The 22535-nt window shown below is 38.4% G+C and overlaps 1 protein-coding gene across 1 annotated transcript; it reads left to right on the top strand.

Annotated features, from left to right (window-relative positions):
- Positions 1–7279: 7279 nt before the first annotated feature.
- LOC136244816 (uncharacterized) lies at positions 7280–13000 on the top strand. The gene is made up of 10 exons (XM_066036365.1): positions 7280–7513; positions 10115–10200; positions 10250–10343; positions 10408–10487; positions 10538–10635; positions 11515–11654; positions 11689–11754; positions 11809–11855; positions 12581–12726; positions 12771–13000. The coding sequence occupies exons 1-9, from the start codon at positions 7280–7282 to the stop codon at positions 12591–12593; spliced, it is 858 nt and encodes a 285-aa protein (XP_065892437.1). The 3' UTR covers positions 12594–12726; positions 12771–13000.
- The last annotated feature ends 9535 nt before the right edge of the window (positions 13001–22535 follow it).

Genomic DNA, 22535 nt, shown 5'->3' with positions numbered 1-22535 from the left:
TATCGCCTTTGCTCCTGTGATAAGTTACTGTTATGTGGAAAGGGCTTCATAAGCCATGTTAACAGTGGATAAGCTGAATCTCCTACAATATAAAGGGATACTTCGGTTCCTTCAATAACCTTTCTTGTGTATGGAAGCAGCTTGTTATTTGTACCCAATTTATACAGAGAAAAATTTGCAAATACCTGTGTGTCATGCACACTACCAGGCCATCCAGTGTACACATTCATAAACCTATATCTGTAATCAACTACTGTTTGGACCACCACAGAATAAAAACTTTTTCTGTTATAGTAGTCAGTATGATTCATTACTGGGGCTGATATGGATATATGGAAGCCATCCACAGCTCCACAACACTATGGAATTCCCCACATTTTAAAAATTCCATCTACAGTATCGGTTACTCTTTCCCCTTTGGGAAAAATGATATACAATGTCAGTAGTACCTTCACAATTGCTGCACATGTTCCATGAAAAATAACACAAGCCGTGCAGTGAGTAATACCAAATAGTTTCCCAATACTACGTAACTCCATAGGTGTGGCTAAATACCACAGTGTAACTCCCAGTTGCTACAATGAGCTACATAGTTGGGTATTTTGCTTCTCTATAGCTGGCCTTAGTTGTTGACATAGGTAATTAAAAATCTCCTGTCTAATTCTCAATCCAGTCTGCAGCAGAAAATGTTTGTAGCACAATGTAGTGCCACCAGTAATCTGACGTATAGTGACCATACCTGTAGCAAACAGCTTGATGTGTTGCATCTGATCTCCCTCTGTTTCGGGGATAAGAATGTCCAAGGTCTCATTGACCTTGGCACAGATATTCTCATCAGTTTTTGTCATTAACTATTACAAGTACCACAGAAAAAATAGTGTTCTAATACTACATATTTTAACCCCGTCTTTATTCAGTATTGGAACAACTATTTTTAAAAACTCCTTATAACGAGATAAAATTAACCTCAAATCTATAAATGACTCTAATGTTATTACTATTGGGGGCTATGGTCTGTTTTTGTTTGAGCCAAGGTAGAATATTTAGACTATTAGTTCCAACACCTAAACATAGACGGAACAAATACAGTCAGTATTTATGTATGAATTATGCTGTGTACAACCCTTCTCCATGTTCTATCCTTTTCAGTTCAATTTCTTTGTCGGCTTTCTTGAAAACCAGTGAGCATATTTTGGTGAATTTTATCAGCGCATTGTGCTCCTTTATCGTCAGATTATGAACTGGGTTAATGTTGTTGAACTCTCCGTCTGCCATGATGGCAAACTCTTGTATCATCGTGTGAAATGTATCTTCCAACTGTCTGCTAAGCAGTCTGTTGGATGGCCAGTCAGTCTGTTTACGACAACTGTCCTCGTAGCACAGAGTCAGTTGGGGTGTACCACTTACATGTTTTCACTTTTTAATACTGTTTCTGTATGAACTAACTGTTAATTTACCACAATTTGACTTTTGTGTTTCATATAAATTTACCCAAATCCATCATAAATTCTCTAGCATCACTCTCAGGAACCAGCGGGACAAAGAAGAGACCCTTGGACAGCAGTAGGATCTGTTCTCTGCTGAGAGGTCTGCCATTGAGGTTGAACACGTTCTCCTTAGCACACGAGAAGCAATCAGGTTTGACACATCTCTGTGTGTTTGGATCTATCCTTTTAGACTTTCTGTTTCTCCTCCTACTGGCAGTTTCACCTCTGTAGTTTGTGCTGTCAGGAATCATGGTGGGGGAGGATACTTCTGTAGTTCATGAGTTGTGCCAGGGCCATGTTTGACGACATGGATGAGTGACATTCTACTGTTGGTGCAGGAATAATAGGTTTGAATCTGCGCTCAGTGAAATTTGAGAATGTGACCAGTGAGGTCAAGTGCACGCTCTTGATTGCCTCCTTGTCTGTGGAGTATACTGTGGTCAGATTGTGGTGTGTAGTCACAATGTGAGATTGTATTTCTATCTTTTGCTCTTTAATCTTATTGCTGTAGTATTTGTTGGCGAATTCAACCAGATGATTGATCATCGGTGAGAGATTGACAGTACTGGTGTCGGTTCACAGGCGCTCCAAGGATTGGAGGTACTTGGTCCATGTATATTTTTTTATGCACTCAATCATTGTGTCATTTTGTATTGAACAGTATATTTTCTGTACATGTGGACAGATATGCCAACATTTTGTAGATTCATTAAGATGATTTTCCCGTTGTCATCATTCGACAGGGTTGGCGGGATGGCCAGTGTTCCAATTTTGGTAACCGCTGTGTGTTTTTCAATGTCAGCAGCAAATAGTTGGCTTCTTAGTGAGGGTCTCAGCGATGATATCAGCAGAAACATCCAGAAGACTGGTATCCATTAAAGTTGTACTGATAATCGGATCAGTAATCAGTAGAAACAGATACTTTGCTGTTTTTAGTATAATCGGAAATTGGTGGTCAACATATTATTAGTCTATTCAGATTCAGCAACTGCAGTACCACTGGAGGGCTGGTGTCAAAGGCTCTGGTATGTAGTTAGATAAATTGGTTATGTTTTGTGGTAACCACCAAGATAAACAGTGATGGTTCAGGCCTAGCCCGCTTGTCTGACTAGCAACTTTGAGTTGAGATAATTGTACAATTTCACAGCATTGGCTTTACTAGCTGTACTTTTAGTAGAGTATATGCACAAGTATAACTTGTGGAGACCTATAATCGGGTATCGGTTAACTATTGGTAAAACAGTGCTGAACGATAATATCGATAGTTCGATACTCGTGATCAAAAAATCATTATCGCGATATGATACAGTAGAGATGAAATTGAATTGCACAGGGTATTGGTTGTGGGAATTTACATGGTTTTAATAATTTAAATCTTTGTTTAGCTAAGTTACCCAAAGAGAAAAATCAATTTTTGATGGAACTGCATTAGTTGAAGCTATAGTATTTACATGGTTTTCCTTTGATTAGTTTAGTATGAGTGGAAGAGGGCATATACGACTCCATCTTTGCTCTAAGAAGAATTATGAACGGATGAAATATGCACGGAAGAAGGTATTGGTAGTCCAAATACCAACAAAGGACATTGAATTACCTCCATGTACCCTTGACGGTTTTCAAGGAGGCACCTTCTGATACAATTGAGACTTTACATTGTCGGTTGAGAAATCTGCAAGCTATACCTGATGGTTAGTTTATTGTTTAAAGATGTAACAATTCATCATATCCTTTGTAGAATGGATAGATGGATCTAATGATAAAGTTCTTTGTACAAGTTGATAACCTGTGTCATTTTGTTTGACAATCAAAGATGATTTTTCTTGGCAACTTTGCTACCTTGGACAATTGGTAGATTCTCCCAAGTGTCCACTACTGCGTGATGTTCCTAAGATTGCAAATACTGGTAATTAGCCACTACAGTTGCAACAATACTGGATCGATATTGTCTCCCATAGAAGCCTGTTTTTGGAAATAACAAACCCCTTTTCTTGTCCAATAAGTTAAATAATTAAAGTGTAAAAACTGGCATCAATAATTTGATCAATGAGAGTGTTGGTCATTAAAATAATAGTAAATTTCTATGTCCATGCATCATGATAATATGATATCCAATTTTGTATTGATACATATCATGGCCTTAATATGCAATCAATAATCGATATGTGACCAGATTTTACAGAACCGAACCAAATCGCACATCAGGCAAAATCAAACTAACACCACCAGTGGATAGCTACACTATCGTACTACAAGTTTTGACCCTCAGCACTACTCAAACTACACGAGGCTGGTTTTAATAGACGTCTTTTCTGGGTGGTGTGGAGTGCCCAAATGGCGGTTTCAGGCCTTGTGAAGGACCTGGCTTGGCAAGAATCAGTAGTTTACTGGTGGACAGCCTTATAATATTGGCCAGACGTGTTCTCTGTAGATTTTGCTACATATCAGCCACTAAGGAGCCAGCACAGCCCTGTAATCTCGTGTCTGGACTCCAATCGTGGTCTGCCTCCATTTTGAGGCCTATCTTTTGCCCTCCCCGCCACCCCCCAGCCTCCACCCCTTTGTGAGCACTCGTGATACTACTTCGCTCGTCCAACTGCTCAGATTTTCTCTTATTTGGCGGGAAACTGTACAAGCAGCTACAAATACTGGAAATGGCTTGAAAGGTAACAGATTGATGCATCTTTTGTGTAAATTTCATACGCGTGTTTGCTATCCTTGGAGAGTTATGCTGGCTTCAATTCTTTTAAAACCGTTTAGAAACTTCTAATTAAGTAGCTAGCTAGCAAATCCCAAATGTTTCAAGTAAATACTTCTTGTGTATTTCCATTAACTTAGCTCTGACATCATCTGGGATTCTAACAGAACGTGGATCAAAATTTGTAAACCGAATTTTTGGACATTTTACATTTGCATGATAATGGACATTGCTTAGGGAAGAGAGTTGCTGTCTTACATTAACAGTGTTATAGTACAGATGCTGTTCTTTGTGGACTAAACACAAATTGTGTGGAGCTGGATAATTCTTCCCATCAGGTGCTCGTGCATATCCGCTTCTACAGCCAGCACATACCTTTATGGCTGGGGTAAGGAATTTAATATCAAAAGGGTACCTTGATGTGACTAATGGAGATGATATTGGTTGATGGGTCTGTAGCAGTGGTGTGTTCAATAAACAATCACTGATTTGATTAGTAGAGCCTGTTTGGTTGGGCTGCAAAAGCTGTGCAAGAGCTGCAACAATGGCATTGTTTATTACAGTGTTATGAGATGATGACTGGATTGTGACTGCTTGATGAGATACAGGTCTAGCAAGAGATGTAGGTATTGCCACAGCATTAGATTGTACAATCTGTGATGACAGTGGCTGGCTGCTTTGTTGAACACTTACATCATTATGAAGAGTTCCTTGCTGTTTACTACTAGTTGAAATGTCCTGTGTTTGTGATATGTTGTGCTCTTGTGATGGTATTGTATTTAGCGGTGCTGTAATACTAGCTGTAGAAAGCTGTTGCAAAGATTGGTTGGTTGGAACACTGGTAAGATCTACATATGTCTCAATGTCAGGTTTCTCGAGATGGAACCCTTCGTCTGGAATCTCCTGGCTTTCGGCCAACATCTTTAGGTTGGTTGTGCATACACACAGCAGTATAGTTTCCAGTTTTTAACCGCCTGCACCAAGAAATAAACTCGTATAAACAACCCCAGTCTTCAGCTACAGCAAGCACATAAGAACAAAGTTTGTTTGATTTCCATGCCAGACAGCTATTATTGCATGCTAAACTACCTTTCTCGGTTTTAGAAGCAATGTGGGGCTTCTCACCACTTTCACTTGCAACACACATGGCACCAGACATACCAGGTGCTGGACAAATACTCCCAGGATTATCCAATAGCTTTTCAGCTTTTTTCCATGTAGCTTCTAAAAGCTCTGACACAGTAGTAATGCCACAGTTTTCTGGAGAAATAGAGAGTTCTAGTATTGGTAGTACCTGGCACTATACTAGAGCTGCTAGTTGAAGTATCTTCTAATGACACAGATAATATGTCAATAACTTCCTTCAGATGTTGTTGCCCTTGCTCAGTTGTCATCAGAAACCACTTTTTACTAGGAAGTTCTAGATGGTTATAGGCTAGCCTAAATTTGTACTCTCCCATACCAATTACTGCCTTTTCCACTTCTTTGATCTGTTCTGTAACCAACTGATGCATGTTATTCACTAGCTCAACCCAGTTGGATTTACGGTAATTGACATAGGCATTTGCTGCACTCATTTCTAGTGGTAGTGTAGCATACAGGTGGTGAACCCAAGCCAGCTGCTTCACGAACAGTAGCAATCATCGATTCCTTCATTACTGGGACTTCATTTTTAAGAATCCACTCATATACTTTGGGAAGTTTGGGTCAAATATTGGGTCAGCTTTGCCAGTGGTGGTACACGAAGCATATGAATGCTGCATATTGTAAACTTGGCAACGATTACGGGGTAGTTCACTTTTACTTGTAGCTTCTAAAATACCACCCACATCATCATACACCCTAGCAATCACAGATTTGGCTTGCCTTCTGAGTCTCTTAATTTTTCAAGTGTGCTCTGTTGTGTACGATGGTAAGGATTGGAAGTTGCTGTCGTTGCATTACCATGAGGAGGTAATAGAACATCAGTTTCCTTTCCATCTTCAAAAATGTACTGCACTACAGCGTATTGGACAGTTTGATTGTTGCTATCAAATAGGAAATTCTTCTATGAAAAGTACGAGTACTTTTGTGGTGATGATACAGCCTTAAAAGGGTGTACTCCTCCCCTGGATTTGTACTTTCTTCCTCTGGTACAGCACTAATAAGTACCCCATATCAGGATCAATTTCAACTATGTACTTCTTCCTTGGTTTACCACCATGAATCCAAGCACCAATATCATCTGCATGCAGATCATCGATGCAGCGTACACATGAAAGGTCTACCAGCTCTGTAGTAGTTATAGATAACTGTATGCTGAATTGCAGTGAAACAGTGAATTGTTGCTTGAGTTATAGGTAGCTAGCTACATAATTGTTGGTAATGGCAAAGAAAAGCAGTATCTTAGATGCAAATTTAGCTTGTGCTGAGCCAAGCTCTCATGCAAAGGTAGAAGGAGTGATCACTGCCTTATCCCCAATGAAGAGTGCACGTGGGAAAACTGACTGTAGCTACTATGATGGCGAGATAACAGATGATGCTTCAAGCATGAGGTTTTTTGGGTTTAATGCAGGTGTCTGCCGAAAATTAGAAGAGATGTATGACAGTGTTGAAGCTGTGAAGCTTGATGGTTGCGGGGTAAAGAAGGCCAGGCATGATCACCAGGAAATCATTGTAAAGAAGAGCACCGAGATTTCAAAATCAGCAAGGTGTATCAATGCAACAAAGGAGGGCAAACCATTAACCTGTTTGGAGAAGTTGTCAGAGCTACCTCAATATCAATGTGTAGCTGTCCGAGCTAAAGTTATGCTCACAGATCAGATATGTAATACACGCAGTGGTGATCGAGTGCAGGAGGTTGTCATTGCTTATGGTACCGGACATGTTGTTACATGAACGTTTGGGGAGAACATGTTGGTAAAGTTGAAGAAGGGCATTGCTATGAATTCAAAGGTCTTATGGTAAAGGAATTTTATGAAAGGAAATGTGTATCTACATCCAAGGATAATAGTACCATTGATGCAGTTGATGATATTGGTGCTACTTTTGATAACACACAACAGTTGCAGGTATCTCGAGTAAACAATGCTCATGTTTTGCTATTGAAAAATTGGAGATGTACACCAGCTGTGTGAAATGCAATGGAAGGCTGGCTGTTGACGAAGATGGGATAGGTGAATGTTCCAAGTGTGGAACTATGCAGGATGCTGTGGAATCCAAGCAAGCCATCTTCGCTCAACTGAGGATCAAGGGCAAAAATGATAGGCTTTGTCTGAGTGCTTTTGATGACATAGTAATGAAAATTGTTGAATTGCCAATGGAGAAGATCACTAAGAAGGCACTGATTAAGGTGGATCCTTTTGACATGAAGTTCAGCAATGGTGTCATTTACTATGTTTACCGCAAGTGACTGGTTAACATGTTTAGCTACCTAGTTGATTGATACATAATATTCTAATATAAGTTGATTGAGGTATTATTAATCATTTCATTAATGTTCTTAATGATATCGTTTGTGGCGGTTTGCAATTGTAATATTACGTTATTCCATCACAAATTTGTTCAATGCTGCATTTATCACTGCTCAATACACTGGAAAACCCCTTGGTTAGTCCCAAACTAACAACAAAATACAATAATTGTGAGACTTGTTCGCACAATTTAAAAAAAAATTCACTTAGCAATATCTGCAGTTTCCAAGTAATGGACCACCACATCTTCAGCCTTCTATGGTGTGTAGTTTTGGAAATATAGCGCTAAACAGTAGGAAGAGCAAGATAATCAATTTGTACAGTGATTATACTGAAAATAAACTACAGGCTAGAGGTGTACCGATATAGACTAAAATAAAACCAGGGGCGGATCCAGAGTTTGGAAAGAGGGGGGGCACCTTTCTGAAAAACAGTTGAAGACCAAAAAAACTTGCTGAAAACCAGTTGAAGACCAAAAAAAAAAAAAAAAAAAAAAAGGTCACGACAATAATAGCTAGTTATCCTTACCAACTATATCACGTCTGTTATGTAAAATAAAATCCTATTTATAGCTTCATAGGTAAGCTACACTGCCTCATGAACATTGTGACTGCTTTATTAGAGTAATTGACTGCTCTATTAGAGTATCTCGATCTTGTATGCAATTTCTTGGGGGGCATTTGCCCCAAATGCCCCATCCTGGATCCGCCACTGAAAACTGCTACAGTACAATAGTAAAAAATAGTAGCAGTCAGTAAACTAGAGCAAAATCTAACCGCTGGCAATGTACTAGCAGCTAGCAGAGCTACAGAAAATAATAACTATGCTTCGTATGGCACCGATGACCCATGCATAATTCCAGGGTCAAAACAATATTGGAAATCTTTTGGGTATGCTTTATAGCTACAGTTGAACAGCTTGGAGTTCCTACTATTTTATTACTTTGTCTCTAAATGATAACAGGCCACAAATTCAAGCAACCATTAGGAAAGGTTGGGAGCCAGTGCTGAACCGTGGGAACTTAGTGACCTTTGCACTAAAGGTGACAATGGAGAATCTGTTGGCCCTCACCCCTTAGAGTACGGTGGCCCGTTCCGGTCTATTTCTGGGAAATTTCCGAGAAATTTCTTCACTTTTTCTCATTTCTCAACAGTTTCTCTAAAGTTTCTCACCTTCTTCTCAATTTTTTCTCTATTCTTGAAACTTTCCCTAAATTTCTTTAGTACTTCTCGATCTTTTCTCGTTTCTCAAAAATTTCCATAGAATTTCTTTTTGAAATACGACGTCATTAGACGTCATGTGCACGTGATATTTGTTATTATGGGATGGTGTCAAGCACGGCACTATCATGGCCATTCCTGCTTTGTATACAGTGGGTGAGGAAGATTAAATATTACGTTATTTCAAAGACGATTATACATATGAGGACATTTGCAAGTTTTTACACTTACGGCACGGTATAAACTTAACAATAGATCAACTGAGGAAGCGACTGAAGAGGATGGGCTTGCGAAGAAGAGACAAAAACGGTCAAACTTCCTTTGAAGAAGTCGAAGCGGTTATTAAAGTAAGTTGTATATCTATGAAAGTAGTTCATTCGCATACTCCCTTCTCCACAGCTGTTTAGTCTATAGCCTATCTGTAGGTCCCTAGTGGGAGATATACTTTTTTGCACCTATTAAATCCCCAACTACCATGGTCCACAGGTGTGGGCTGAGATTGCGGATGGTGCAGGGAATCTGTAATTTTCAGCTCCTTACTTATAGGAGAAGTATAGACATTCAAGTAAAGCACAGGAAAATAGCTAGTGGGACAGTCACAGGAAGGGATGTGCAATCTTGTGGTGTTGATCTATGAATTCCAAGTTGCGAGTCGATATGCGTGAGTGGCCCCTTACATGAATACATGCAGTATCTTAGTATCCAAACGTTCAAGGGACCCACATCTTTGCCTCAGTTAATAGCAATCAATTCCCCCCTACCCCAGCCTGTATCTGTGGTAGTCAGAAATTACACTGAATGGTATATTATAGCCTATAAAGCAAATAGTATTCAAGAGGTAACACACAAGCACTTGCTGTAGGCTGGCAGATCTGTAACAACGGTGCGAGGACACTGGTAAAATGTTCTCCACACATCTTGTACTGGAAAAGTATCTTATTCACAGGTCAAGAATTATAAAATTGTCAGTGTTGAAGAGTCGGTATCATAGTACTACAATACAACCTGCTGCATAGCTATGAGAGCTATTCTATTAAAGAATTTCTGTTGTTTATGAATTTCTGCCTATCCTATTATGAGTTGTGAGAGGATGCTTTCATTGTATGTTGCAGGCTTTGTGTAGCTTAAAGAAGGGTGAGAAGCAATTGCCGGTTCCAAATTCCATGCTACATGAATCCAACATTGGGACAATTGTTTACATTCATTCTACGGTCTTTCAAAATAAATGTGACTATCATTACTGCAATACTGTATTCATAGAAAGAAAGGGAGGTGTCAGGGAACTGCATTGGTTACCGCATATTGCACAAGAGGCTGAAAGAGAAACATAGTTTGCGTGTTGGAAGGTGAGTCAGTTGGTCCTTTATTTAGTCGGTAAGCAACATTTTGCTACAGAAATGTTGTGATGATGTTGTCAGCTTTGGATAACCCAGAAGGCGCTGCAGCTAGGAAAGGAAAAAAACTGAGAAGAAGGATATATCACAGCAAGGTGTATTCATTTCACCAGATAATGCTTTATTGTACTTTGTGTCCACTTTTCTGGTGAACTGTAGGGGCCAGACTATATATGGCATTGTGACGGATATGATAAATTAAAGCCGTTTGGTTTTGCCATACATGGCTGCATTGACGGGTAAGCAATATTAAAAACAAGCGCATAATCCTTATCTAACCTTTTAACAGCTACTCACGTAGAATCCTTTGGCTTCATGTATCCCCCTCAAATAATGATCCATACATTATTGCAGGGTACTATTTAAATTGTGTAGAAAAATTAGCAGGTTAGTTGAAAACATGAGATAAATATAGTATACATACAACCAAGCATTAATCCTCTAACTCTTGATATTACTTGTTCAACTTTTTTGCTGAATGACTTAAGCATTTATACACTTTAATATTTTAGGATTGCTTTAATTTAATTGTCTACTGATGTGTTCTAAGGATGAAAATTTTGTGAAAACATCAACTTGCAATCCATATAACGACATTGCGTTTGAGTATATAGTACCATAAGATAGTTGCCTTTTGGGCATTGGAATAAGTGAATAGGTGCTGCCCTCAAAAATGGCAGAGGGTGCAGTTGCCCACCCTCATCCTTCCTAATTCTCAGCTCCTGCAGGATGGCATTTTGATCCTCGGATATACAGTATATGTAAACATATAAGGCCAAGACATAATATATCCAAATGTACTATAATAACGTACATTTTTAGATTTGATACAAAAAGGCTTACATTTGAATATAGTGGCTGTAGCTATACTGTGTCAGTGAACATGCCTCACGGTGACAATAATTATGTATCTGTAGTGTTAGAAAGGTAATCCTACAGTAATAGAGAAGGGAACAAACAATAGTTATTCTATAATGTGTTTCTGTATGCCATACCTTTTGTCTATTGTTTCCATTTTTAGTGTACATTGTGGTGAAACACATTGCAGCTATTGTAATAAGTACGTACTCTTTTTTGATGCACTGAGGTCTATGAGCTGCTTTGTACTGATAGCACCGGCTACCCTTGAATATCCTCATTAGTTTTTTATACTATATTATAGGCTAATTACAGCTGCAGTGTTTAATTAATCAATTGAATGTGGTATGTTTTAAGGCATATGATAGCTAAACATATAAATTAAAACTGATGTGTTTATTACTGTAGGGTGCCCTACAATTTTAAGAACGGACAGAGGAACTGAGAATACAAATATAGCATTTTTGCAGCCATTTTTGCGAGATCAACATGACGATCCCTTTGCAAAGGAGAAAAGCTTCATGTATGGCCAATCTACTTCCAATCAAGTTTGTTTACCTTGTATTTTATTGCACAAACTAGCGTATTGAGGCTTGGTGGGGACAGCTCCGCAAGAATGCTGCGCAATGGTGGATGGATTATTTTAAGGTGTGTGAAATTAGTGTTTCACATGTGATAAGTGCAAAATTGCTATGATTACAGGCTTTGAGAGAAACTGGTGAACTGGATGACAGCAGTGAATATCATATGTAAGTAAAAGAGTGTTGATTATATATGTATGGTGCTGTTGCATATATGCTAATATACTTACTGTAAACAATTAAAATGCATTGGAGTTTGAAACAAACCAATTATATTAAAGTATTTCGATTTTGTTTGCATGCATCATCCAGTTTAAGGAAATATTGGCAATGCTTGAAATAAGGAAAAAAATTCTTGGTCACAGCATCTGAACAACATAGACGATTCTACTGGGAGGGGGGGCACAGGCCCGCCCTGTTGAAAAATAAGTTTTCTAAAATTTAGGGGGAAAGTTGTGGTATAGATATGTATTGTTAGTTCTAGCATTTTTAATGTTTTTAAGCCATTTTAAATCCTTATAATTGCAAAAATCCTGCAGCTTCTGGGGTCCCCCCTCTCGACTCCCTTAAAATTCTGCTTTATGGTACAGTCATACAACATTTTATGCTGTCCCCCCACCTGTATATCAGGTCTAGAATCACCAGTGCTGAACAAACTATGTATGATTAGGTCACACAATTTATGCATTAGTTTATGTGAACATTCTACCAATATCAAGTACATTACTATGATTGGAAATTTTGTGTAGGCCAATGTCAAATTAAAAACATTAAAATAGTCATGTTTTCTGAGACAATGTATATTGGCTGGATTATAGTTTGGCTAACACAGCTATAGAATTTGTCAAAATACACATACTTCTCACCAATTAAACAATGGATTTTGTCTGTAGTGACTGCCTTTGATACTGTTTTATGGACTTGATACAAGCTGAATTGGATTATGTGGCACATGAATGGAACATTCATAGAATACGACCAAGTAATTATAATCCTGGTGGTATACCAGATAAGCTGTATTTTCTTCCTGAAGATGAAGGTATGATAAACTTAAATTTGAATAAAATGTTATGCAATTATTAGGGACACGATCATATAGACACACCGTGAGTAGTGATGATGTAGAATCTGCACGTGAATGGAGTGTCACTAAGCCCTGCTCTGTACCAAAGGAGTTCACTGATTTAGCTGAACATGTAATGAGTGAAGATAATATTTCAAAGCCTACAAATGCTGATGAAGCTATAGTATTGTACAAACATCTAAAAATTGTCTTGAGTTGTTAAATATTTATTTCCCTTAGTTGTTGTATCACAGTCATCATATTGATTCTCTTTTTCGCATCATACTGCAAACAACCTTCACACACCCTTCTGATGGTTGGGTTGAGGTGTTGTACGGAAGGTAGAGTTTTAGCCACAATAAGTTGTGCCATCTCAGCATGGGTCATTAGTTTTCCCCACGCATGCTTTCTCCCTGTGCCTTCAGCTTTTCCAACATTTGTCATTGTACAAGTTGTTGTCTTGAGTCTGGCTAATCCCATGTCTGTTAAGTATACATGGAAAGTTCCCCTTTCAACCTGTGAACAATAATTATAATTTCTAAAAAACCATAAAATTATTTTATTCATAAATAAGTTTAAAAGTACAATATTTACTTGGTTAAACGCTGCGGCTACTATTACCTTATAGTCTCAAAAATCGATGTGGCGACTATTCAAGCTTAACCACCGTTCGATACACGTGAACGATGTTTAAGCCCTTATTTTCACAATCAATTGTGGGCCCCCCTTCAGTGCGGCAACTATTAAAGGTGCGGCGTTTAACCAAGTAAATATGGTATTGTTTTATGTGCAGCAGAAAGTCCAAAGTAGTACAAAAGTACTTGTGAAGTTCATTTGCACAATGTACAAAGCTTTTAAGGTACCATATCAGTGACATCCCATAACATTTATACCCAATCTTTCTCTAGTAGTACTATTAAGGCACCAAAGAACTTGACAAGTACACAGACAATGCTTGCCTATATTACATCAATCTACATATGTACTTACCAATATGTTCATTGGCTTTACATCTCGATGAATAAAAGGAGGCTTTCGTCCATGCATATAAGCAAGTGCCTGTGCCACTTGATCGGTTATCGACAGTTGGTCACTTGCTGAGAGTGGTATTTTCTGTGACGATAATTACACATGTAAAGATTTCAGTCAAGTCAATAAATGTACCTCTTTGAAAAGGAGGTTGAATAAATCTCCACCATGTACATAATTAGTCAAGATGTATATGTGATGTTCATCTCTGGAGTACCCCATGAACACAACAATGTTAGGGTGGCGCAGTGAGCTGTTCAGTGTAAACAAATGTTATAAAAGCATGTATGGAAATCATATAGCTATATAACTATTTTATCACCTTAAAACATTAATCTCACTCATGTTGACCTCATCTGATGTCAATGGAATTTGCTTTGCAGCAACAAACGTTCCATTTAGTTCGGACAGGAACACCAATCCATAACCCCCCTTCCCAAGTTTACGTCCCAGTGTAAATGATGAAAATGGAATTAAGTGTTCATCTTCGTACATGCGTAGAGATTGAAATTGTGTTACAAAGCTGTGATATATTTACCTATTTTCTTTTCACTGCTGCGTTGTACATCTCTCAAAGCCACCTCATCATTTGAGTCAGATGGTATTGTGGCAACAACATGAGAAGTACCTGGCTCTGGTATTGGAGTATGAACATTATCTGGCTCACTGGGAATACTGATGATCTCTTGCTATATAGATTTCCAATACACATGATTAAATATCCCATATTCAGCATATACACAAGACTGCTTACTTGTACACAGAATATCCTAGTCTTTGATGGAAACATGCCATGCATGTGTAGATAATCTGCCAAAACCCATGGGCGGCCTTGCAAGGTGTTGGGCAACTTTCTTCCTTGCCCATCTGCCAAAAAGTATTCACGACTTGCCACACCTGCTGCGTTTTCCTTGTAACTGAAGAAGTATTTTATTCCTTCCTCAACCAATTCATCATACGTTGCTCTGGGTGCCATAGAAACCCCAACATTAGGTCCAAGTTCCTTGCAGTGTACACCACGTTGCTTTACATCATCGAACCTCATTCCACCAAGTGTAATCTAACATAATCGAACAAACTTATTGAGTCATTTGCACACATGTGGCTAATGCCTCAACGGGTGGATCCATACTTTCAGGGTTTCACTATTGCAACCCACACTTTTGAAGGCTCAGACCAAAAGCGGCAGAAATTTTGAGTGAATTTCAAGTTCAACATACAGTAAGACCAATTTGGCAACCGCCATTTGATTACATCCTGGACGGTTGCATTATTGTAGTGATGGTACAATCTATCGTATACTGTGTATCTCATGATAATCATATTGTGACAAAGCTATATTGTGATATAAAAATTTCAACTAAATACATAGTAATTGCAATAAACAAGAAACTTTCTCTGATAGAAATTTTCATCACTAGTTACAACTGCACTCAGAAACTTGTTGTTTGTATAAATTCTCACCTGTAGACTGGCATCTAATGTTACATGTTAATTGTCGTGATAATTATCATAATCGTGATAATTTTGCTTGCAATAATCACAATATGCAATGTAAACAATAAGCTATATCGCACATCACTAGATTTTAGTGAATGCTCTATTAGAGAATTTTGATTGTGCTTCATTGATGATTTTTCAAAAAGGGTGCTCCACGAACCCTCTCAAACCCCCTGGATACACCACTGATGCTTATTAGAATAGTTAGTTATACACTGACCTTAATTAAAACTGGGTTTCTCTTTTGAACACTAGCAGCACATCTTGTCTTCTTAGAGCTATTTGATTGTTCTCCTCGTTGGAGTTGCTTATATTTTTCAATAATCTCAGCTCTTTTACTGCTACCTAGTAAAATGAAAGTGCCATGTTGCTGGTGATGCCTATGAAATACTAGCTAGTCACGTTCCTCGTAAGCACCACTCGTCAATTAGAAGTTTAAAATCCCCCATTTCTAGGAAGGGGTCTGGTGAATCATCCATACCATTCTTGTTCAAAATTGTTGCATGCAAATTAAGGTTAAGGCCTTGGTGGTAAGATTATATGGTTAACGCCTTGGTGGTAACAACAAATTGTATGCAAAAAGTTGCCGAACAAAAAGGTGTGGGCAGACGACAAAACTTTTTCTGAGGGGGTACTTATAATCTCTAATTGATAATGTCAAGAAGTTAAGGCAATACGGTCTGGACAGGAGACTTTCATGCGACTAGCTACATATTATACAAATTAAAGCAGGCATTAAAAGGAAAAATACAAGTTGGCTACAATAAAAATGTTATGAACAAAAAAGATATTTTCTGATAAGAGCTCAAGGCAGAAGATCCTGCTTTTAAAACACCATTGCTCATGAGCACTACATATAGAGCATTTTGTTTTGACAAAAAAACCAGACAGCTCTACAGACCAAAGCCAGGTTTATACATTAAAGTCAATATGCACGTGCTCGAACTACGTTCAGTATGTGTAACAAGATAACGGTTGCTGGCTTACTTGCAATTGGTGTAGGGGGTTGGATACTATGATTGGGTCCATATCTCATAATAGCTCCTGTGGTGGCTGATGATCTGCCCTTGCCAATGATATTGATGGCTTCGTCTCCCGTAATCTTGCCTTCCTTAACGCACTTGAACAAAAAAGAAACTTCATCTTTTCCCGCCATATCCACGCGCACTTTTAAGTTGTACAGTAAGAACTCTTAATTACGCATTATGACGTCGTATGCCACGAAGAAATTCTATGGAAATTTTTGAGAAACGAGAAAAGATCGAGAAGTACTAAAGAAATTTTAGGGAAAGTTTCAAGAATAGAGAAAAAATTGAGAAAAAGGTGAGAAACTTTATGAGAAATGAGAAAAAGTGAAGAAATTTCTCTGAAATTTCCCAGAAATGAAAGAAATTTCCGGGAAATAGACCGAAACGGGCCACCGTATTAGAGTCTGTACTTGGTGCTGAGAAAAGATTTAGTACATTCATGGAGATTCTTTTGGATAAAAATCTAGCCCAGTAGGTGAAGTAATGGACTATGTAAAATACCACCAAAGAAGGGGTGGCATATTTTGGTGTGGGTTAAGCCTGGTACTACCCCAGAAAATGTCGTTACCTCATGCTAGTGACCCCAATGATGAAAGGGTACAGGACATTAGATGAATGGTACAAAAATTTCAAATGCATATGGAATGCCACCCTGAGAGATGTTTCAAAGGTTACGGTGGCAAAGTCCTAAGTAAATGTAAGTGTGGATTTCCGTTTAAAGTGCTCCAAATGGTAGATGAGGATGATATTCGATAACCATATAAACGTAGATGTAAAGAGGACTGCTTAGTTGTACCATACAATTTAGAGATGCTCTTTTTTCTGGAGAGCGTCAATGAATATACAAAGAGTTTCTAAGCATAGGTTTGAAATGTACCTGGCCAAGTACATATTCAAACCAGAACCAAGTTTTCAGGTCAATTTATCTGAAAATGCTAGTGATCCAGAAAAGTATTTACATACTATAGTGGTAGGCTCTTGTGTAGCAACAACTGCTTTCAGGCCACTTGGATCGAAGCTTAGCCGTTGGCATTTCAAGAGTTTTATTGCAGTATTATAATAAAACAAGAATGGCCTCCTTCATCGCAACAGAGAGCTGTCTCATCTATTTTGCCGCCATGCAGCATTTGCAGGATTGGCAATGATGCCATGCCATGATAGACAGCTACTACAAGATACATTCAATGAAGTATATATATATATATATATATAAGCAAAATGAGCTTCTAGCTACAGCAATTCCACTCCAGTCCACTGCTTGAGTTTGTGATGAACAACTCTGAATATGCAAGTAAATACTCATGCCTGTATCTTATTCAGTATACTCGAGGATGGTATGGACAGTTCTTTCACTGACGAATAGCATGCGAACTACCAGCTTCTTCAGCAGGTTTTGCCATTAAATATGATGTGTTTCCAAACAATTTGCCATCTAAGGTCTACTGATACAGGCATGAGTAAACTGTGAATCAGATAGATGGCTGCAACTTAATTTTAAACTGAGTCTATAATGGCTTTCGATTGGTTACTTTTCACGAGTAAACTGTGAATCAGATAGATGGCTGCAACTTAATTTTAAACTGAGTCTATAATGGCTTTCGATTGGTTACTTTTCACGTAATATCATTTTTGTCAAAAAAATTTTTGACAATGGTTGTGCAATCTACAGTAACACTTTTGTCTACAGAGAAAAAAAGACACACAAAAGAAAAACTATAAAGACACTTCTAAAAGTGACTGTCTCTGAGAAAACTGTTCTTATTGTCCATAATATTGAGAGTGTTGTAGCTAGCCAGTGGTGGTAGCTACGCATACCAAATTTTCACATGTTTTACAGCAATTTCTTACCTTCCACATCATCCACTGAAGAAGTAGCCAACAGCTAAGTTTCCTGCCATTTTAGATAGTTTTTAAATCGAGGTTGTCTGTATCAGGCAAACTCCAGAGGAGTGGGAGGCGGGGGCCCTGGAGATGGTGTTTACAAATTGAAAAGGAACATGTTGGGATGAATTAGGCCAAGTTATAGGCTATTCAGGGCTCAGAACTGGCTAAAATGAAAGGAAATTTACAACACAGGTCATTGTCCAACACCACAGAGCTGAACAGCCACACACAGCCATCTTCTGGTTGGCCAGGGCCCCATCAAGACTCCAGACCACTCGTACAGCTCGCCACTGTACTTTTAAAAAGCAGCCAGCAAAAGCAGACCACTTTACTCTGGTCAACTGTGACAGTGAAATTTGATGATGCACTCATTAAACTTTGTGTTTGTGTGAAAAAATCAAACTTCCTGTCTTGGCCGATAAGAACGGTTTTGTCGTTCCAATTACAAATGTTTTTTGCTATAAAAACAATGCTAAAATAAACGTGCATGCCACATAACATTCTATGTGCATTTCAGTATGCAGTGAAACTAAGTTTAATCGAGAAATTGTACACCACTGGATAAGCCAAAATATTTGTAATGCTGTAACTCCAAGAATAAGACTAAAACTTGGGCAGTCCAGTCCTTTTAACTATAGATAACAGAAAAGTAATTCATTGGAATCTAACAAAACTTTTATTAAGCCAGTCACATACTTTATACAAAAGTGTAGTATAGAGGCATACAAGGGTGAGGTATATTTGCTTGTATTGTTTCAATAAAACTGACAATTTGAGCATACAAGCATGGAATATTGATGTATAAATATTATAAAATTTCCGTTACCTCTGCTGATCAATAGTAGTAAAATTTGCTGCTATTACACAGGTGAACCCAGGCCTGTGTGTCATAGTGCCACTCTTTACTTCGTTGAACAAATCAATTAGTAATTGACTAATGTCCCCTTTTGACTGTGGATCATCCTCCCCCAATGGGACACCACTGGAACATAGCAGCTGGAGAATTTTTTCCTTAGTCACTTTACTATAAAAACAAATTTCTTGTATTCCAAGCATACTAAGTCCACAAAGTAATGCTATTGTCTTTCCTTTTCCAGACTCACCAAACGCAAGTGGAATGGGGCAAAACTTCCATTTCTTCAACTTATTGGTAGTGTAGACCAAGAATTACAGACGAGATAGTCATTACAGCAGGAATAAAATTGTGCCACATGTCTAACGTTATTAACTGAAAACCTTATATCAATGGAAAGTTTATTCAGTGGGCTACTTAGACAAGTATAAATAACTGTTGCCATGAAAAACAGCATCTGTATTTCCTGTTACTTAACACGCATTGCGACCGAATATTAGTATATAAGTTTTCAGTGCACTTTTATTAATAATTGCATGTGGCTTTAAGGGTTAACTCTCTACAGTTTACTAGTTTCTAGCTGATCTCTGTACTATATGGTAACTTTTTATATATAGCTGAACTCTCTACTGGGTGACTTGTTGTGTAGCTGAACTCTCTAAACAATGACTTGTTAAAAGCTGAACGTTCTAAGTAGTAAAGATGCTAAATGCTCTAATAGGATGACTTTTCTATTAGAACATCTCGATCTAGCTTTTGCTACAAGTAGTTCGCTTTCGAATCACAACTAAGTGATTTGTAATCTGATTCTTCCATACTACTGCACAGACTTTCTATGATGATTATTTCAGTTACATACCGATTTTCAAATCATTGTTCTAAGTGGTTTTGCCTGGTAGGCGTGAAAAGAAAGTTTTTCACAGCAAAAATAGTGTTCCAATACTACATCAAGACACACGATAGTGTGTCGTGCGGCCCAAGAAGCCGGCGCGCCACACCGTGAGTATATTAACAGGAAGAAAGAAAACGCATTTTTCACACCTATGTAGCTCTGTAATCCCTTATCCGATTGGAACCAAATTTTATAGAGACGTGCCGCCCAGTTAGGGGAGTCTACATACCAAATTTGAAGAAAATCGCTCCAGCCATTTCCGAGATACGAGCGAACAAAATTTCGTTTTAATTTCTTCGTTTTTTTCTTCTTCTTCATCTTCTTCATTTCTCACACTTCGCAAAATTCGCCATAAAACACTAATGCGTGCTCGGATTGGGCTGAAATTTGGCACACTTAAAGGGCTCATTAAGGCGGATCTCCGTACCAACTTTGGTAGGAATCCGATGAACATTCACGGAGTTATTACCGATTATATGCGTAAAATAAGGTCGAAGGTCTGTCACGCCTACAGGGTAAACCACTTGGAGGAATCAGTTGAAAATTGATATGTAGATGGAGCAACCATCGTAGGAGTGCCTTTTTGTGATTTGAAAGGAATCGGGATAAAGACCATGGAGATATGACACAAAACCCAACCTGTGTCAAAATTACGCGATCGATTTTTATGAATAAAAAAACTATTAGTTTTCGTGTATACCAGGCAAACCGCTTAGAGCAATGAACTGAAAATCAGTATGTAGCTGGAATAATCATCATAGAAAGTTCTTGCAGTAGTACAGAAGAATCGGATTACAAATCACTGAGTTATGATTCGAAAGGCAACTACGTGCAGCAAATGCGAGATCGAGATACTCTAATAGAACAGTCACCCTAATAAAGCATTCAGCTGCATGTATAATTTACACAGTTATATTACATTGCAAGTTATTCTGTAGGGAATTCAGCTACAGACAAGTCACCCTGTAGTCAGATCAGCTAGAAGAAGGTACCTAATAAAGAGTTCAGCTACAAAGAAGCCATCATGTAGAGAGTTCAGCTCAAATAAATCACCCTGTAGAGAATTCAGCTACAAACAAATTGCCCTGTAGAGAGATCAGCTAGAAGAAGTTACCTTGTAGAGAGTTCAGTTACAAAGAAACAATCATGCAAAGAGTTTAGCTGCAAACAAATCACCCAGTAGAAAGTTCCGCTATGAACAGATCACACTATAGAGAGTTCAGTTAGAAATAAGTCATCCTGTAGAGAGATCAGCTAGAAGAAGTCACATTGTAGAGAGTTCAGTTACAAAGAAACAATCATGCAAAGAGTTCATCTACAAACAAATCACCCTGTAGAGAGTTCAGCTAGAAACAAGTCACCCTGTAGAGAGATCAGCTAGAAACAAGTCACCCTGTAGAGAGTTCAGCTAGAAGAAGTTACATTGTAGAGAGTTCAGCCACAAAGAAACTACCATGTACAGAGTTCAGCTGCAAACACATTGCCCTGTAGAGAATTCAGCTACAAACAAATCACCCTGTAGAAAGATCAGCTAGAAGAAGTTAGCTTGTGGAGAGTTTAGCTACAAACAAATCACCCTGTAGAGGATTCAGCTACAAACAAGTCACACTGTAGAGAGTTCAGCTAGAAGAAGTTACATTGTAGAGAGTTCAGCTACAAAGAAACTACCATGTAGAGAGTTCAGCTGCAAACAAATTGCCCTGTAGAGAATTCAGCTACAAACAAATCACCCTGTAGAAAGATCATCTAGAAGAAGTTACCTTGTAGAGAGTTCAGCTACAAACAAATCACCCGTAGAGAGTTCAGCTAGAAACAAGTTACCCTGCAGAGAGTTCAGCTAGAAGAAGTTACATTGTAGAGAGTTCAGCTACAAACAAATTGCCCTGTAGAGAATTCAGCTACAAACAAATCACCCTGTAGAAAGATCATCTAGAAGAAGTTACCTTGTAGAGAGTTCATGATCAGCTACAAACAAATCACCCTGTAGAGGGTTCAGCTAGAAACAAGTTACCCTGTAGAGAGTTCAGCTAGAAGAAGTTACCTTGTAGAGAGTTCAGCTACAAAGAAACTACCATGTAGAGAGTTCAGCTGCAAACAAATTGCCCTGTAGAGAATTCAGCTGCAAACAAAGCACCCTGTAGAAAGATCAGCTAGAAGAAGTTACCTTGTAGAGAGTTCAGCTACAAACAAATCACCCTGTAGAGTGTTCAGCTAGAAACAAGTTACCCTGTAGAGAGTTCAGCTAGAAGAAGTTACATTGTAGAGAGTTCAGCTACAAAGAAACTACCATGTAGAGAGTTCAGCTGCAAACAAATTGCCCTGTAGAGACAAACAAATCACCCTGTAGAAAGATCAGCTAGAAGAAGTTACCTTGTAGAGAGTTCAGCTACAAAACAAATCACCCTGTAGAGAGTTCAGCTAGAAACAAGTTACCCTGTAGAGAGTTCAGCTAGAAGAAGTTACATTGTAGAGAGTTCAGCTACAAAGAAACTACCATGTAGAGAGTACAGCTGCAAACAAATTGACCTGTAGAGACATACAAATCACCCTTTAGAAAGATCATCTAGAAGAAGTTACCTTGTAGAGAGTTCAGCTACAA

This window comes from Dysidea avara, chromosome 14 (assembly GCF_963678975.1).
Source record: "Dysidea avara chromosome 14, odDysAvar1.4, whole genome shotgun sequence".
Taxonomy (NCBI): Eukaryota; Metazoa; Porifera; class Demospongiae; order Dictyoceratida; family Dysideidae; genus Dysidea; species Dysidea avara.
This window is presented reverse-complemented; position numbering and strand designations above follow the sequence as displayed.

Bases quoted from the DNA above. Each gene is read 5' to 3' on its own strand.
- LOC136244816 (XM_066036365.1), top strand. From the start codon at position 7,280: ATGTACACCAGCTGTGTGAAATGCAATGGAAGGCTGGCTGTTGACGAA. The intron at 10,201-10,249 runs GTGAGTCAGTTG...ATTTTGCTACAG, and splicing joins CATAGTTTGCGTGTTGGAAG to AAATGTTGTGATGATGTTGT. The intron at 11,655-11,688 runs GTTTGTTTACCT...TGCACAAACTAG, and splicing joins GCCAATCTACTTCCAATCAA to CGTATTGAGGCTTGGTGGGG.